Source organism: Hippichthys cyanospilos, chromosome 15 (genome assembly GCF_059441005.1).
Source record: "Hippichthys cyanospilos isolate Australia breed blue-spotted pipefish chromosome 15, RoL_Hcya_1.0, whole genome shotgun sequence".
Lineage (NCBI taxonomy): Eukaryota > Metazoa > Chordata > Actinopteri > Syngnathiformes > Syngnathidae > Hippichthys > Hippichthys cyanospilos.
Window position 1 is genome coordinate 10,094,666 of NC_142383.1, and position 19,176 is coordinate 10,113,841.

The window sequence follows — 19,176 nt, forward strand, 5'->3', positions numbered from 1 at the left end:
CACTTTAATATCCATTCCTCCTCTTGTATGGGATCTGTCTTTGTTTTTGTCTTCAGTGACCAGAACACATGTGACAAATATGATAGTAAAACCCGACCAGTCTCCTTGGACCAAGCAAACACATCTCTATGTCGACACAGGTGGTATTAATGTAGCGATCACTCCACCCAGTTGACACACACACACAAAAACCCCAAGTGACATTTAAGGAAAAAGAACCCTGCCCAACAGATAAATATCCAATTCATCTGCAATTTGGAAGTGCACAGTTGTTTCATGCTAGTTTTAGATCATTATTCATTTGCCTGCACCAACCTATTGACTCTGAAACAAAAGGCTGAATGTGAACGCAGTATAGCTCAATGCACCTAGCAATTATTCTTTTTATAGCTGTCATTTAATCAATAAAGATGTTACGATCATTTTGACAGTTCCAGAAGGAGAAAGAAACAAACATCAAAATAACTCTAGACTGTGAGCCAGTCATCATTTAATTGGAACGTATTTTGCGATGGGTAGGCTTAATAACAAAAGAAGCATTAATCATTTTGCCATGATTCTGTTCAGTCCCTATTCCTGTATACACATTGTCTTCACAGGTTCACATGTGTGGTTGCATTGAAAAAGATGTTTTGGCCCGTCACCTACACCTTCCCCTCTGACTGCCATCACTCCATGCATGCAGGTGCTGGAGCATGAAGTCAAGGTCCGCTTCTGTCCTCATTGATGATGCCGGCCGTCTCCTCTGGTGTCCTGCAGGTACAGTGGTTTTCGACAGACGGCAAAGAAAAGGAGACATTGGGAGACATTGAATTCATGGCACCTAAAGTGGCAGCAAATACAAAAAGGGGGAACAAAGTGCCCAAGGGCATCTGGGGATCGCTGATCTGTGTGTGTGTGTGTGTGTGTGTGTGTGTGTGTGTGTGTGCGTTTGTATATATGGTATAGACCGCCAAAATACCAGACTTTTCACCTGGGAAAAGTGGACACTTGTGAATAAATTGACAAACCAAGTGTCAGTCTAATTCAAGACTTATATTTTAATTTTTTAGGGCATAAAAGAACGTTTTTTTGAAAAAAAAGAGGAAAATGTGAGCCTACTACTCAGCTGGGACAATAATTATGCTGTATTTATTTTCTAAATAACTTATAAATATGATTTTTGGAGCTGTCAATGTATTACACCTTGCATGACTTCTGTGTGTGTGTATGACACCCTGCTGGTCGTTTTTTATTATTGCACTTTCATACACACACACAAAAAACACACACGCTGGAGGCGGAGACATGACGTAGAAGTTGGCGTGGCCTAGCACCAAATTTCCCGGGAAAGACTTCAATTTGCCGCGAAAGGGACATTGGACTGGCCTTTTAGGTAAGTATTCAATAAATAATCACTGTAAATACTTCTAGTTATACGTGAGTACGGTCAGCTTAGGTTTCACGAGGTTATTTTTTCATGAGAGGGCCTGTTAAGCCTTTTTTTTTTTAAAGACGTTTTTATGATTGATAACACGGGACGTTTTGTGCATTAGTTTATATGCAAAGGGGGCTGTAACAGGTGGATCTCTAGGTTTATATGTGTTAAATGTTTTTGCTTGCTTGGCCTCGTTCGTTCGATCCTAGACCTGTACATTTAATTGAATGGACCAGGTAATTAACGGAATACTTTTCCGCGTTTGTTTACACAAACTATTTGCAGCTAGTTAGCTGCAAGAGCTAACGGACTTCCTCATCCTTGTCCCGTTACGGTGATATATGTAAGCAAGAATACGGTTGATATATAAATGCACATCTGAGCGTAAAAATTCTACTTATTTGGCGGACATATCAATCTAACTTTATTTCTGTCGAAAAAAATATATATAATTTTGAGGTTACTGTTGAGAAGACACACCCATACTTTTGACCTTCATTTTTGGGGGAAAAAGTCCATATTTTACTTGGGGAGTTATAGTACATTCTGCCTGGATCAGACAGTTGCTCTACCATAATAATTGTATCTTATTTGGAAGAAATGGCGGACATGCATACTGCACATTGATGGGATTCTGCATTGTGACAGATTCACTCTTAATTTTGTCACGTACTGATGAATTCATTGAATAATGAGTGCCTTTTGTGTAGTGCCTTTAAAACCCTTTTTTTTCTTTGGCTTTATTTGAATGAAGGAGCTCTTGATTCAAAATCAGAAAAAAAAAAATGCCAAGGCGAAGGTGTCTGTATCCAAAAAATGAAGCAAGACTTTACATTGATTCTGGAAAAGACAAGCTTGGAATGCATGTGAAATACATCAATGCATTCAAAGGTAAGCTAAATCTCACAATGACATTTGACAATTGATTCTTTCACCTTACATCATTAATGTTGTTTTTTCAATTCTAGGGCGAGGAGTCTTTGCTTGCGCTTCTTTTGAAAAAGGAGACTTCTTGCTAGAATATCGTGGTGAACTTATCAACATACAAGAATGTGAGAGAAGACAGAGGGTGTACCATAACAACATGAAAGCCTTCATGTTTGAGTTTCGCTTCAATGGAAGAGCTTGGTGGTGTTTATCAAGTCCATGTTTAACCAGATTTTTTTTTAATTTATTTAATAGGATCGTAAATCATGATAGTCTACACTTCCAAGCATATACTTTAATAATGTGTTTTCTTTTTCAAGTTTTGATGCAGCAAAAGAGGATGGATCGCTGGGAAGACTGGTCAATGATGACCACATCAACCCAAATGCCAAAATGAAGTCTTTAAATGTGCAAGGAAAGCCCCACTTGTGTTTGTTTGCAACACAGGACATTTACCCAGGAGAGGAGATCACATATGATTACGGAGACTCTGAATGGCCATGGAGAGACAAGGTGATCATAACAGCATGTGATGAGATTGGTTATTGTTAATAGAAAAAAAAAAAAGCAATCAGAAAAAACAGTGCTGACTGTATGCCGTTTCAATCTCAGGATTCTGGCCTATGTAAAAAGTCCCAAAACAAATTCATGACAGGGGAAAATACAACTGCAGCCCCCTTAAATGCTCTGAAATCATTTCAGGAGGTAAATTATGCATTCTTTTCACAGCTAATACACTTTTTGGCTTGAAAAGGTTCACAGTATAAGGTTAGCATGCATCCGAAAATAACAGTAGAAATTAAGAAGTCCACTAAGTATGTGTGTGTTTTGACCCTTTATTTTTCTGTATGTCAGTGTGTGATGGAGAAAAGGGACCTAATGACCTTGAGCCAGACTAAACCTGGTTCAATACAACAGCCTCTAACCAGTTGTGAAAAGGTAAATCACCTTAGCACCACTAAGTATCATCTAGAATCCAACTTCCGATGGAGTTCAGCAACTACAGTATTTTCCATGTTCTTTGTCAAATCACCAGTACTAAAACTATCTATTTCGAGGCTTATTAATATTAATAGACAAGAGTGCGATTTACAGTGTTTTTTTTTAGTCATTATTGCATTCTTAAGTCACACCAACGTCCAAATATATATATATATATATATATATATATATATATATATATATATATATATATATATATATATATGTCTGTGTGTGTGTGTTTCCAGTTTAGAATATGGCTTACACTGACACTGGCATATGCTGCCATTCACACCAAAACTATTTAGTGTAGAGGTTGAGGAGTAAAACTACATGTGTATGTGTGTGTTCACATACTGTAGGCATATGATTTAAATTGACATTTCACCTCGCTCTATCTACAAGTCTCACAGTCACATATAATCACCTATCTGTTAGTCTTCAATAACTTCACTTTATCGAACTTTGTTTATTAACAACTCACATTGCTCTCGTATACACATGTTAATCCCCGCCAAAAATGACTGTCCCTTTTTCTCCTTTGTCATCAGTATGCACTTACTTTCAATTGCTTTAGAATTGTATTAAATGACATAACAAACAGTCATAAAAATTCAGCCTAACACGATCTATGGTCATCGAAGTTTAAGTTTTCTTTCCTTTCTGTTTACAGTATCCTGATATGGAGATGTCTCTCCAGCCCTCAAACCTTGAAGACTTTGAACAGGTACATCTGTATACATATGATATATAACATCAAAATATAAACATAATAATAACATAATATAAATTTAACACCATCACTGGAGTGAAAAACTGGCAAAGGTTTACCTTTCAGGCATATCCCTGCAACTTTATTCAATTTGTAATCAAACAATTCCCTGGAGTCTGACTGTTCCTGTGCATATCTGTGTGTTTTGACCCTGTATTTTCGTGTATTTTAGTGTGTGATGGAGAGAAGCAACATAATGACTTTGAGCAAGACTGAACCTGGTCCAGTACTGCAGCCACTGACCAATTCTGAAAAGGTAAATCATCTCAGCGCCAATAAGCATCATTAAGAATCCAACTTCCGGTTGAGTTCAACAACTACAGTATTTTCTAAGTTCTGTGTCAAGTCACCAGTACTAAAACTATTTAGAGGCTTATTAATATTAATAGACTTGAGCCAGATCCACTGGATTTGTAGTGTATTATACAGTCATTATTACATTTTTAAGTCACACCAACGGCTGTGTGTGTGTGTGTGTTCATCTTCGTATATGACTTACACTGACACAGGCATATGCAGACATTCCCACCGAAACAATTCAGTATGGAGGTTTAGGAGTCAAACTCACCTCCGTATGTATGTGTGTGAGCTTGTAGGCATATGGTTTAAAGTGACATTTCACCTCACTTTATCTACAAGTCTCACAGTCACATATTATCACCTATCAGATAGTCTTCAATAAGTTCATGCTATCAAACTGTGTTTGTTTATTAACTTCTACATTGCCCTTATACACACATTACTCCCCGCTAAAACATACTGTTCCTTTTCGTACAATGTCATCAGTATGCGCTTACTTTCAATTGCTTAAGAATTGCATTAAATGACAGAATGAACAGAATACAAATTCAATTTAACAGTCTCCGGAGATCAGGATAAACTGACACTCTATCAGTACTCTGTGCACTACTGTTTGTGAAATGACTAAGTAAAACTCAATGATTCTTGATCCTGTATCACTCAAAATCACCCCTGTGATGTCATACGATGTGCCTCTGAAGGTAGGGTCATCGAAGTTTGAGTTTTCTTTCCTTTCTATTTACAGCATCCTGATGTGGAAATGTCTCTCCAGCCCTCAAATGTTGAAGACTTTGAACCGGTACATCCATTTTGTTGAATAGAAATTTAGCGGCATCACTGGGAGTGAAAAACTGTCAAAAGTTTACTTTTCAGGCATATTCTTGCAACTTTATTCAATTTGTAATCAAACAATTCCCTGGAGTCTGATTGTTCCTGTGCATATCTGTGTGTTTTGACCCTGTATTTTCTTGTATTTCAGTGTGCGATGGAGAGAAGGGACTTAATGACCTCGAACAAGACTGAACCTCATCCAGTACTACAGCTGCAGACCAATTCTGAAAAGGTAAATCATCTCAGCACCAATAAGCATCATTAAGAATCCAACTTCCCAGTTAGTTCAACAACTTCAGTATTTTCTAGGTTCTGTGTCAAGTCACCAGTACTAAAACTATTTAGAGGCTTATTAATATTAATAGACTTGAGCCAGATCCACTGGATTTATAGTGTATTATGCAGTCATTATTACATTATTAAGTCTCATCAACGTCCGTGTGTGTGTGTTCATCTTAGAATATGGCTTACACTGACACAGGCATATGCTGACATTCCCACCAAAACTATTCAGTGTAGAGGTTTAGGAGTCAAACTCACCTCCGTGTGTATGTGTGTGTGCTTGTAGGATTATGGTTTAAAGTGACGTTTCACCTCGCTTTATCTACAAGTCTCACAGTCACATTTTATCACCTTTCTGATAGTCTTCAATAAGTTCACGCTATCAAACTGTGTTAGTTTATTAACTTCTACATTGCTCTCATATACACGTGTTAATCCCTGCTAAAACATACTGTCCCTTTTTCTACAATGGCATCAGTATGCGCTTAGTTTCATTTGCTTTAGAATTGCATTACATGACAGAATGAACAGAATTTAAATTCAATTTAACAGTCTCCGTGGATCAGAATAAACTGACACTATCAGTACTTGGTGCACTATTGTTTGTGAAATGACCAAGTAAAACTCAATGATTCTTGATCCTGTATCAGTCAAAATCACCCCTGTGATGTAATGCATTGTGCCTCTGAAGGTATGGTCATCGAAGTTTGAGTTTTCTTTCCTTTCTATTTACAGCATCCTGATGTGGAGATGCCTCCCCAGCCCTCAAATGTTGAAGACTTTGAACCGGTACATCCATTTTGTTAATATAAAATTAACGGCGTCGCTGGGAGTGAAGAACTGCCAAAAGTGTACCTTTCAGGCATATTCTTGCAACTTTATTCAATTTGTAATCAAACAATTCCCTGGAATCTGATTGTTCTTGTGCATTTCTGTGTGTTTTGACCCTGTATCTTCCTGTATTTCAGTGTGCGATGGAGAGAAGGGACTTTATGACCTTGAGCAAGACTGAACCTCATGCAGTACTACAGCCACAGACCAATTCTGAAAAGGTAAATCATCTCAGCCCCAATAAGCATCATTAAGAATCCAACTTCCCGGTTAGTTCAACAACTTCAGTATTTTCTACATTCTGTGTCAAGTCACCAGTACTAAAACTATTTAGAGGCTTATTAATATTAATAGACTTGAGCCAGATCCACTGGATTTATAGTGTATTATGCAGTCATTATTACATTTTTAAGTCTCACCAACGTCCGTGTGTGTATGTTCATCTTAGAATATGGCTTACACTGACACAGGCATATGCTGACATTCCCACCCAAACTATTCAGTCTAGAGATTTAGGAGTCAAACTCATCTCCGTGTGTGTACTTGTAGGATTATGGTTTAAAGTGACATTTCACCTCACTTTATCTACAAGTCTCACAGTCACATATTATCTCCTATCTGATAGTCTTCAATAAGTTCACGCTATCAAACTGTGTTAGTTTATTAAGTCTTCTACATTGCTCTTATACACACGTTAATCCCTGCTAAAACATACTGTCTCATTTCCTACAATGTCATCAGTATGCGCTTACTTTCAATTGCTTTAGAATTGCATTAAATGACAGAATGAACAGAATACAAATTCAATTTAACAGTCTCCATAGATCAGAACAAACTGACACTCTATCAGTACTTGGTGCATTATTGTTTGTGAAATGACCAGGTAAAACTCAATGATTCTTGATCCTGTATCACTCAAAATCACCTCCCTGTGATGTAATGCGTTGTGCCTCTGAAGGTATGAGCATCAAAGTTTGAATTTTCTTTCCTGTCTATTTACAGCATCCTGATGTGGAGATGTCTCCCCAGCCCTCAAATGTTGAAGACTTTGAACCGGTACACACATTTTGTTGAATATAAATTTAACAGCATCACTGGGAGTGAAAAACTGTCAAAAGTTTACCTTTCAGGCATATTCTTGCAACTTTATTCAATTTGTAATTAAACAATTCCATGGAGTTTGATTGTTCCTGTGCATATCTGTGTGTTTTGACCCTGTATTTCAGTGTACGATGGAGAGAAGGGACTTAATGACCTCGAGCAAGACTGAACTTGGTCCAGTACTGCAGCCACTGACCAATTCTGAAAAGGTAAATCATCTCAGCGCCAATAAGCATCATTAAGAATCCAACTTCTGGTTGAGTTCAACAACTACAGTATTTTCTAAGTTCTGTGTCAAGTCACCAGTACTAAAACTATTTAGAGGCTTATTAATATTAATAGACTTGAGCCAGATCCACTGGATTTGTAGTGTATTATACAGTCATTATTACATTTTTAAGTCACACCAACGGCTGTGTGTGTGTGTGTGTGTTCATCTTCGTATATGGTTTACACTGACACAGGCATATGCAGACATTCCCACCGAAACTATTCAGTGTGGAGGTTTAGGAGTCAAACTCACCTCCATGTCTATGTGTGTGTGCTTGCAGGATTATGGTTTAAAGTGACATTTCACCTGGCTTTATCTACAAGTCTCGCAGTCACATATTATCACCTATCTGACAGTCTTCAATAAGTTCACGCTATCAAACTGTGTTAGTTTATTAAGTCTTCTACATTGCTCTTATACACACGTTAATCCCTGCTAAAACATACTGCCCCTTTTCGTACAATAAAATCGTACGATTGTTCTTCGACACGACCGATTTGTGTCATGTGTTTTGACAGTTAAGAGCAAGTTGCCGACTTCAAAACCTACGGAAGCATCATGCTCAGCGTGAGGAAGCATTTGATAAGGCCAATAAAAAACTGCTTGAGGGAGGGAAGCAAATGATTTTGAATCTGGTTAAGAGAATTAATGATTCGGTGAGTTTTTAATTCTAAGCAAAATTAAAATGCTCTTTTGGCCGTATGCCAATAAATCACTATAAAAGTGTATATGAGAACATTATTCTTAGAACACTAATTTGCTTGCAAATGTAGCCAAATTTCTCAAAACATTCAAATTCACCATGAATAAATGGGAAGGTTTCAACAGATTCCTTACTTACTAATTAATATAATTATTGCTATGGCTAACCTACCGCAAAGTAGGCTAGCCATAGTAGTTTACATTAGTTTCACATCGTATACCAACACATCATGTCATGTGTGGTTGTCTTTGAGATTTTCAAAACCCTAACCTGCTACACATTTTCAATAGTGCAGCAGATTTTCTTATGTTAAATGCGCAGTGTCAAGAAAACTATTGGGTCATTTCCAATTGAAAACAACAGAGACAATATTACGCTAAGGAGGGAACTGAGGGAATATTAATTACATAAATAATGTTTCATTTATGTAATTTGATAATGGTGGAGTAATGACATTTTGTAGGCTTGATAATGAATCATTAATATGGCATTGTCAAATACAATTGTGTGCAGGAATTCAAATGTTACTATCAATGTAATCATTTAAAAATATATATGCTCTTTAGGATAGTATTGTGGGGAAGTAATACTACTTGTATATAAACAGACTGTCCCTTTTTCTCCTGTCAGCAGTATGCTCTTACTTTCAGTTGCTTTATAAATGTATTAAATGACAGTACAAACAGGAATACGAATTCAACCTAACACTATACATGGATCAGAAGAAACGGACACTCTGTCAGTAGTTGTTAGACGATTGTTTGTGAAATGACCAAGTAAAACGCAATGATTCTTGATCCTGTATCACTAAGAATCCCCACTGTGATGTAATGTGTTGTGCCTACAACGGTTTGGTCATCTGAGGTTAATTTTTTCTTCATTTCTCTTTACAGCAGCCTGATGTAGCGCTGCCATCCCTAAGCTCAGAGTTTGAAGGCATTGAACAGGTAAATTCAGTTGGTAAATTGAATTCATCCATCTGTCCGTCCATTATCTTCCGCTTATCTGGGGTCTGGTACCAGGGGCCGCATCCTCAGCAGGGAAGCCTAGACTTCCACATCGTCCAGCTCCTCCATGGCTATCTCCAGGCATTCCTAGGCCAGCCGAGAAACATATTCTCTCCAGCGTGCCCTGGGTAATCCCCGGGGGCTCGTCCCGGTCTGACATACCCGGTGGTAAACGGGGGAGATGCCGGTCAGACCTGACAGACCCAAACATATTGTGCGGGTCTGCTGGGAATATCTGGTAGAGTCCCACCTCAGAAGGCGTTTCAACTCCCAACTCTGGAAGAATTTGTCCCACGTTTCGGGGGAGGGGGACCATGTTCCGCGTCTCCATTATCGAGGCGCCTGATTGAAGTTTCGTAAGGTAGTAGGCGCCTGTCGTGATGTAAATCCCTGTAACCTTTGGTTGACAAGGGTAAGGAATGCCTTCAAGCTGAAGAAGGAGTTCTATTGGGTCTTTTTGGCTTGTAGGAATCCAGAGGCAGCTGACAAATACTGACTGGCCAAGCGGAGTGCAGCTTGGGTATTTGACGAGGCAAAAACCGGGGTATGAGAGAAGTTCGGTGAGGCCATGGAAAATGAGATCCTGATTACTTTGAGAAAATTTTGGTCCACTATCTGGCGTCTCAGGAGGGGTAAGCAGTGCACCATAAATATTATTTACAAAGGATATAGCGCGCTGCTGACCTGTGGGCAGAATACTTCGAAGACCTCCTCAATTCCTCCGACATGTCTTCCTCAGAGGAAGCAGAGTCTGGAAGCACGTGGGCTCTCCCATCTCTGTGGCTGAAGTGCCAAGGTGGTCAAAAAAAAAAGTCCTTGGTGGAAGGCCCCCAGGGGTGGATGAGAACTGCCTGGAGTTCTTAAAGGCTCTGGATGTTGTGGTGCTGTCCTGGTCGACACGCCTCTGCAACATCACTCGGACATCGGGGACAGCGCTTCTAGATCGGCAGACCGGTGCGATGATTCCCCTTTTTAAGAAGCGGGACCAGAGGGTGTGTTCCAATTATAGAGAGATCACACTCTTAAGCCTTCTCTATAAGATATATTGGGGGTGCTGGAAAGAAGGGTGCGTCAGGAAGTCGAACCTCAGATTCAGGAAGAGCAGTGTGGTTTTTGTCCCGGCCGAGGCACAATGGACCAGCACTACACCCTTCGCAGGATCCTCAAGCATTTATGGGAGTTCGCCCAACCAGTCTGTGTGTGCTTTTTGGACTTTGAGAAGGAGTGAAGGCCTTAGACAGTGTCTCTCATTGAATTCTGTGGGGGCTGTTTCAGGAGGGGGGGTACCTAGCCCTCTGATACGGACTGTTCGGGCCCTGTACCATCCATGTCAGAGTTTAGTCTGTATTTCCGACGGGAAGTTGAATTCGTTTCCAGTGAGAGGTGGACACTGCCAAGGATGCCCTTTGTCACGGAGTCCGTTCATTACCTTTATGGACAGAATTTATCGTTGCATCAGAAGTAATGGGGGTCTCAGTATTGCTTCTCTGTTCTCTGCTACTAGTGATGATGTGGTGTTGTTGGCGTCTTCAGGCAAGGACCTCCAACTTACAGAGCGATTTGAATATGAAACCTATCCATCCATCATCTTCAGCTTATCGTGGTTCAGATTGCGGGGGCAGCACCCTCAGCAGTGAAGCCCGGACTTCCCTCTCTCCGGCCATTTCGTCCAGCTCCTCTAGGGGAATCCCCATGTGTTCCCGCACCAAGAAAGAGGCATAGTCCCTCCAGCGTGTCCTGGGTCGTCCCTGGGGTCTCCTCCTGGTTGGACATGTCCGTAACACCTCACCAGGGAGATGTCTGGGAGGCATGATAACAAGATGCCCGAACTACTACACCTCTACTGGCTCCTCTCAACGGAGAGGAGCAGCAGCTCGACACTGGGTCCTTCCCGGATGACCGAGCTACTCACCCTGGCTCTAGGGGAGAGCCTAGACAGCTTGCAGAGGAATCTCATTTCGGCTGCGTGTCTCTGAGATCTCGTTCTTTTGGTCATAAACGACAGCTTGTGAGGGCAGGAACGTAGATTGCTTTGCCTTTTTGGTTCAGCTCTCTCTTTACCAGGGTTTGGAACACAGCAGATGTTGAATCGATCCGCCTGTCGATCTTCCATTCCATTTTACCCTCACTCATGAAGACCCCAAGATACTTGAACTCCTCCACTTGGGGCAGGACCTCATCTCTGACCCCGAGAGGGCACACCACCCTTTTCCGACTGAGGACCATGATCTCTAATTTGGAGATGCTGATCTTCATCCTTCTGCTTCACACTCAGCTGCGAACTGCTCCAATGAGAGTTGGAGGTCACGGTCTGAAAAAGCCAACAACACCACATCATCCGCAAATAGCAGAAATGAAACTCTGAAACCAGACCCCTCCTCAATGCTTTGGCTGCGCCTACAGATTCTGTGAATAAAGGTAATGAAAAGAAATGGTGAAAATGGGCAGCCTTGGCGGAGTCCAACCACCACTGGAAACGGATTCAACTAACTGCCAGAAATGTGGTGTTAAAGGGACAAAATTGGCAGTATCAAGGCTTTGGGTACACCGTACTTCCAAAGCGACTCCCACAGAATTTCCCAAGGGACACGATTCAACACCTTCTGCAAGTCTACAACACACATGTAGACTGGATGAGCGAAATTACTTGTACTATTGAGGATCCTGCCGAGGGTGTAGATTTGGTCCACTTTTCCACGGCCAGGACAAAAACCACCCTGCTCCTCCTGAAATCGAGATTCGACCCCTGAATAGAATTTACCGAGGAGGCTGAGGAGTGTGATTCCTCTATAGGTGGAACACACCCTCCAGTCCCCCTTATTAAAAAGCGGAACCACCACCCCAATCTACTAATCCAGAGGTGTTGTCCCGGATGACTATGCGATGTTGCAGAAGCGTGTCTGCCAGGACAGCTCTACTACATCCAGAGCCTTTAGAAATGCCGGGCGGATCTCATCCACCCCCAAGGCCTTGCCACCAAGGAGTTTTTTTGACCACGATGGTGACTTCAGCCCCAGAAGCCCGCCTCAGAGCTTCCGGACTCTGCTTACTCAGAAGAAGGCGTGTCGATGGGTTTTATGATGTCTTCAGAGTATTCTGTCCACTGGTTCACGGCGTCCCAAGTTGAGGTCAGCAGCACCCCATCCCCACTGCCATAGAGGTGACATTCCATGTCCCAAGAGCTAGCTTCTGCAGCTGGAGTTGGAGCGCCAAGTTTCCTGTCTTTGGCCGCCGCCCAGCTCACACTCCACCCGACCTACGGCCCATCCCACAGGTGCTGAGCCCCATGGGCTGAACCCGGCTGAGCCCCATGGGCTGAACCCGGCTGAGCCCCATGGGTGTGGGCTTGGCTACCAGGTACTCGCCAGCTAGCCCCACCTTCAGGCTTTGCTTCGGAGGGGGGCCACAGTGACCGGCGTCTGAATGTGGGCACCTCGACTCCATGTATTTTATCCATCATTAGAGGAAAATGGTTCATGCTTAGTCTGGTTCCTTACTTAGGACTTGTTTGCCCTGGGTGACCTTTCTAGGGGCATTAAGCCCCAGACAACTTAGCTCCTCGGATCATTGGGGCGTGCAAACCCCTCCACCATGATAAAGTGACGGCCCAGAGAGGGACGAGTGTGAAGTCTTGGGTCGATGATGATCAGAATCATGGTCTTTGTTGGAAAAAAGGTGGAGTACACTTTCCCAGTCGGGAGTAGATAACGTCCTGCCCCAAGTGTCGGAGTTTAAGTATCTTGGGATAATTTTTGAAAGTGTTGGTAGGAGGGAAAGGACCAAGCTCTCCATTAACCAGTCGATCTACAATCCTGCCCTCATCTATGTGTCATGGGTGAAAGAATGAGATCCCGGACACAAGTGACTGAATTGAGTTTCCTTCACATGATGATCTTACCCTAAGAGATAGGGTGAGAAACATTGTCATACTGGAGGGTCTCAGTGTCAAGCCGTTGCTCCTCGGCATTGAGAGTAGCTAGTTGAGGTGGACGCCTCCCTGGTAAAGTGTTCCGTGCATGGGAAAAGGGCCTGGGATGACCCAGGACATGTCAGAGAGATTATGTGTTTGGGCTGGCCTGAGAACGCCTAGGGATCCTCCCAGGGGAGCTTGACGAAATGACCAGGGAGAGGAAAATCTGGGCTTCCCTGCTCAAGCTGGTACCCTCACAACCCAACCGTACTGTAGAATGAAGCGCTTGAAAATGAATGGATGGGTGGTAAGGGCGCGGTGTTGAGGCGGTATGAAAGCCGTTAATTGTCCTGTTTTATAATTTATCATGTCAACAGCAGTATTTTGGTGCCCACAAAAACTTGGGTAATACTTTGTAATTGCAGCCACATTTGATCTATGCATCTTTGTTGTACTTTTTTTTTTTTAGTGTGCAATCCCATATGGTTTTGAAATGTTCTGCCAACATGTTCTACAGAGATTTTTTCTTTTGTCCTCAGGAATGTTGTGAACATCTTCTTGAGACAATAATACTGTCTGCCTTTGACAAGTGTGTTATATGCTTGGGACCTATATCTTCTTTGACATGGACTGGATACAAATGCAAAGGTAAAGTAAATTGAACGCATTGCTTTTTCCAAAGTGTCCACAGTGAGCCATTATAGTCAGAAACCAAACAGCCTTGTAACCAAATATCCACAGGACCCTTGTTTCTGACTATGGTCCTCATGGTGTAACTATATAATTGATTGTAAAATTGTGTTGCAACTCTGACTGTATATTGGCCTAACATTTTCAAACTCTGTTACAGTTTGTTCAAGAGTCTGGCATCTATCCTGCTACAGACGGAAGAACGATGGGGATAGAATATTAGACTCCGATGAGAACAGCCAAAGTGAATATGTCCCAGATTCAGAATCTGATTCAGATTCAAGCATGATTTTGGAAAGAATACCATCATTGCCCAGTAGTAGTTCATCCAACAGATTAGACACATATGTAACAAACGAAGCCAGCATGACAAAATGTTTGCCCCTTCCTGCCAAGCCCGCAGAAGTCTCTCCCAGTGAAACACCAGATTCAGAGGTTTCTAATGAAGACTCATCAAATAGGCATGTGACAAATACAGATAAACAAACTCCACCTCTTGAGTTGAGCAACAGAAACTACTGTTTTGTATGTGGTAAACCACAAAGTAGACTGACTCGCCACCTGAAAGTACACATGTCTCACCCTGAAGTTTCATATGCATTTTATCTCCCTGAACACTCACAGGAACGCAAAGCGCTATTTCTTAAAATGCGAAACCGGGGCAATTTTCAACATAACACTGGGATCCTCAGAGGTGAAAAAGGACAATTAAAAGTAAAAAGGAGGCCTAAAGCTCCGGCTGTGACTCAAAAATTCTTGCACTGTCTGCACTGTCAGGGATTATTTGTACGCAAAGAACTGTGGAGACATGTCCGAAGATGTCCTTTTAGGCCAGAAAGTGAGAATTTGGATAAACAAGAAGGACGAGCCAGAGTTCTGTGTTTGGCTACAGCCCAACAGACTGTATTCAGCCAACACTTCTCAAGTGGAATTTGGAAGATTCTGACTCGAATGAACACGGATGATATTGGCCTGGCTGTGCGAAATGACCTATCCATTGTTCAGTTGGCCCAGTCCTTGTACAGCAAACATGGACAAGACTCAACAAAGCATGAATACATTCGTCAAAAGCTCCGGGAAGTGGGACGACTGCTGATTTGTCTGCGTGCTGACTTCTCTATCAACAGCATGGAAGAAGCCATAAAGCCCTCAAACTTCCTGACAGTTATTCAAGCTGTCAAGAAAGTTGCTGGGTTTAATGACGAAAGCCTCTCCTATGAAACACCCAGCCTAGCTTTGAAATTGGGACAATCGCTCAAGAAAATTTGCGACCACATTCATTCTCGTGCCCTAATGGCAGAAGATGACACATTGGTGAAGTCAACAGAAACTTTCATGAAACTGTACAGATCTCAGTGGTGTGAGCTGGTTTCCCACAAAGCTCTGCACACCCTGAGCAGTGCCAAGTATAATAAACCAACAACACTGCCTTTCACAGAGGATGTCCAGGTACTTCACCAGTACCTCCAGAAGACGGCACACAGTGCAGTTACTAACTTGAAGGAGCAAGCAACACCAAAGAACTACGCTGAGCTTGCTAAAGTTACTTTAGCACAAATTATTGTATTCAATCGTAGACGCGCTGGAGAAGTCTCAAAAATGCTCGTCAAAAGTTTTGACGAGAGGGACAGAACACAGCTGCATAAAGATGTAGCCATGGGCCTGTCTAAGCTGGAGCAGAGGTTGTGCAACTATTTCACCAGAGTAGAAATTGTTGGGAAAAGAGAGAGAAAGGTTGTGGTTCTTCTTGCGCCGTCTACGGTTGAAGCTCTATCACTGCTGAGTAGCAAAAGGAAGGAATGCAGTGTCCCGCATGACAATGTTTTTTTATTTGGAAGGCCTAAAACCCTGACCCACTACAGGGGACATGATTGCTTGCGTGTTTATGCAAGCTTGTGTGGAGCAAAACAGCCAGAGTTCCTCAGGTCAACTCACCTTCGAAAACATGTCGCCACACTATCACAAATCCTGAATTTGAAAAAAAATGAACTCGACCAGGTTGCAGATTTTCTGGGACATGATATTCGGGTCCATCGGGATTTCTACAGGTTGCCAGTCCCAACCACACAATTGGCAAAGATATCCAAACTGCTACTTTCCATAGAGAAAGGTGATCTTTCCGGGCTACAAGGAAAATCTCTGGATGAAATTGAAATCGAAGGTAAGCTAATGTTTTCTTTAGAAGCCCCCCACCCTCACCACACACGCATACATACACATACATCCTTTCGCGCTTGTGTCAATGGTTCATTGGTCATGTGAGCTAAGATCATTCTGTACTAATACAGACCAGTTTCTTCAGTTAAGGGTCTGATGGCTCACTGTTCTTTCATTATGACAACGTTTTTTTGTCTAGAAAGCTTGTCATTTAGTGAGACTGAAGATAATGACAGTGAGCCTAAGGGCATCACCAAAGGGATCAAACAACCATTGCCTGAACATGGCGAAGACCTGGATCCAGCATCAGTCTGTACGATCCTGAAACATGAACAGGAGTCTGGATTCAAGGGTGTGTTCTCAGTTTTCTTGATTTTTTTTTTTCTTTCATTAGATGGGACAAGAATAGTCTTCTTGACAAGTCATTTATCACAAGTAATTTTTGTTTTTTTTTTATTAGATACACAATCACATGTGATGTCTACAGGAGAAGACACAGTCCCTACATCTAGCGGTAAGGCAAAATTTAAGATCTTTGAATGTTAAAACCCTCTTCCCATGGGTTCTCCTTTGGGAAGCACGGCTCTCAAGCACGCCTCCAAGATACATGATTCGTGACTGCTGCCCTCATTGGTCGATAGAAGGAGGACAGGGCAGGAGTTTTAATATACCCCAACTCCCATGATCACGCCGGGAGCCAATCACGACGTGTCTTGTAGGCGTGCTTGAGAGCCGGGCTTTTCAACGTCCCATATGCTGTTGTGACAGAGACTCAGAATGGAGCAATCGGGCATTGTAAAGAGAACTTTAGTCCTCTTTTCCAACCTGCAGCCATTCGAAAGCCTGCATTAGTCCCTTACCAAAAACTGTGAAGAGCAGCGGTTTCACGTATTTGTTTTGCAGCCTTTTTAATTTTCACACATTAGTCAGACTTACTTCTGATTGTTCAAGTACTTGTGTATAACTTTTGTTCTGTTTTTGACCATGCATATCTCTCAGGAAAAGATGATGCTGGTCAAGATTATGACGCTAGAAGACAGCCAAAGAGAATGTGGACCAAACCAGAAATCGCTGCAGTGATGCGACATTTTGGAGGCCACATTAGGAAAGGAAAACTTGCCTCTAAAGTTGAATGCAGGCAGTGCAAGGAGGCAGAAGACTCTGCGTTGTCACAACGTACGGTACAAAATATAAGAGACTTTGTAAGGAACCGAATCCTCACAATCAAGAGGCAGCAGGCTCAGAAAAAGCTGTAAACCCATAGCCATTTTCAGCAATAAAAAGGTTTTTTTTTTCGATAATCAATCAATCAATTTCATGTACTCTTAATACTTTTACAAATATATTTTACTACTCAACTGAAAATTTCATCACCTATACTCAAGGCTCACATAGCGACAAATCCCGGCTCATCTTGGGAACGTCACATAGAGAATCCCCCAAAAAACAGTTGGAAAATGTGTTTTTAAATGTATTAATTGGACAGGAAATGCTAAAAAATGCTAAGAAAATGCTAAATAGGTGTATCAACTCTTTAGTTTACATTATTGCACTTGGATTAAAGTTGTTCAGATGCTATCCACATTTCCATGTTTAAGTTTGGAGTTCCACAATAGTTTTGCATTTGTTTAATATTAATAAACAGCTCCACTATAAAACTCACACATAACCAAAAGTGATTTGAGTTAGTGGATTTTTTTTTCTTGATCTTGATAGACTCCGTTGGGTCTCTTGTTATTGTTAACTGAGAATGTCTGATTCAGTATTTTTGACAGACATTGTTTACAGTTTGATAATCAGGAATCGTTATAATTTTATATAATGCTGTTAATTTCATAATGGCAGGCTACTTGGTCTTTTCATTGAAAGAGCCTGGGTTAAATGAACCATTGTTAATAAAGACAATTGTCTACACCCTTCATGCAGTTGCTTCTTAATTTGGTAAATTGTAGTTATGACAACATTGCCGTTTTAAGGTCTCAACATTGTTGATACTCTTTACTGTCTTGTGTCTATTAATTAGTTGTGAATGAGCACTTACAAGGTTGAAATCATCACTCATCTACAGCCAATACTCACGTTTGCTTCTGTGCACTTATTGTATAGAGGTGTCTGGTTAGTGTTTTTATGTTAATTTTAGGTGTTGGGGGTGTGCCCTCGTTGTCCATTTAAAGTCAACATATTCTTGTTGTGTCCATGTATACCACAATTCAAGTGTCGTCATTGGTGTCTGGTTGGTGTGTTTATGTTAATTTTGGGTGGTGAGGGTGTGCCCTCGTTGTCCATTTAAAGTCATCATAATCCTGGTTTTGTCCATGCATACCACAATTCAAGTGTCATCCGAAACCACCATCTAGTCAGGTCTTGTGATCTCAGGTTCTGAACCTCTTTTCTAAGAGCTAAAGTGTTCTAAAATTTTCTCAATTTTTTGGTAGTGATTTGACCTTACTTCTATTGTTCTAGGCCCTTTTAAAAGGTGTGTCAACTTAAACCACCATCGAGCCGGTTTGTGACACTTGTCAATTTATACCCTATAAACACGTATGTGTGTGTGTGTGTGTGTGTGTGTGTGTGTGTGTGTGTGGGTGTGTGTGTGTGTGTGTTTCTATTTAGACAAGATATAGAGTAAGGGAAGATTTAATGAAAAGAAAATAGACATATACGATACTTTAAAAAAAATATGAATTCGGGTTTGGGGTGATTCTGATATTTCCACATACAAAAAAAATAAATGAATTTAGGTTTGGTTGCCAGAACCCACTGAGGGAAAAGGATTCTAATATTTCTGCCCTCGTTTTTATCATATCCTTCTCCTGAAGAGAGCACAGAAGACTAACATAATTAAGTATGAATTGCAGCTTGATCTATTTGCTGTGATGAGCCAGAAAAGAAAACTTTGATATGAAATTCAAAAGGCATAATATGGTTACATTTGACGTTACAATTGCAGCTTCCAATAATCATAGCTTAGTATGATCCCATCATACATATGTTTT

General features: G+C 41.3%; 1 protein-coding gene across 2 annotated transcripts; it reads left to right on the forward strand.

Annotated features, from left to right (window-relative positions):
• Positions 1-1,359: 1,359 nt before the first annotated feature.
• LOC148411670 (uncharacterized) lies at positions 1,360-18,101 on the forward strand. Of its 2 annotated transcripts, XM_088435781.1 has the most exons (20): positions 1,360-1,375; positions 2,172-2,308; positions 2,386-2,548; positions 2,665-2,857; positions 2,957-3,049; positions 3,200-3,283; positions 3,999-4,052; positions 4,270-4,353; positions 5,143-5,196; positions 5,377-5,460; positions 6,246-6,299; positions 6,479-6,562; positions 7,344-7,397; positions 7,568-7,651; positions 9,310-9,363; positions 13,873-13,981; positions 14,184-16,184; positions 16,380-16,532; positions 16,641-16,694; positions 17,180-18,101. In XM_088435781.1, exons 2-20 carry the CDS (start codon positions 2,203-2,205, stop codon positions 17,434-17,436), a joined length of 3,819 nt encoding a protein of 1,272 aa, XP_088291907.1. In that variant the 5' UTR covers positions 1,360-1,375; positions 2,172-2,202; the 3' UTR covers positions 17,437-18,101. The 2 variants fall into 2 exon arrangements, with proteins under 2 accessions (XP_088291907.1, XP_088291908.1); XM_088435782.1 differs by lacking the exons at positions 1,360-1,375; positions 2,957-3,049; positions 3,200-3,283; ... (6 more) ...; positions 7,344-7,397; positions 7,568-7,651.
• The last annotated feature ends 1,075 nt before the right edge of the window (positions 18,102-19,176 follow it).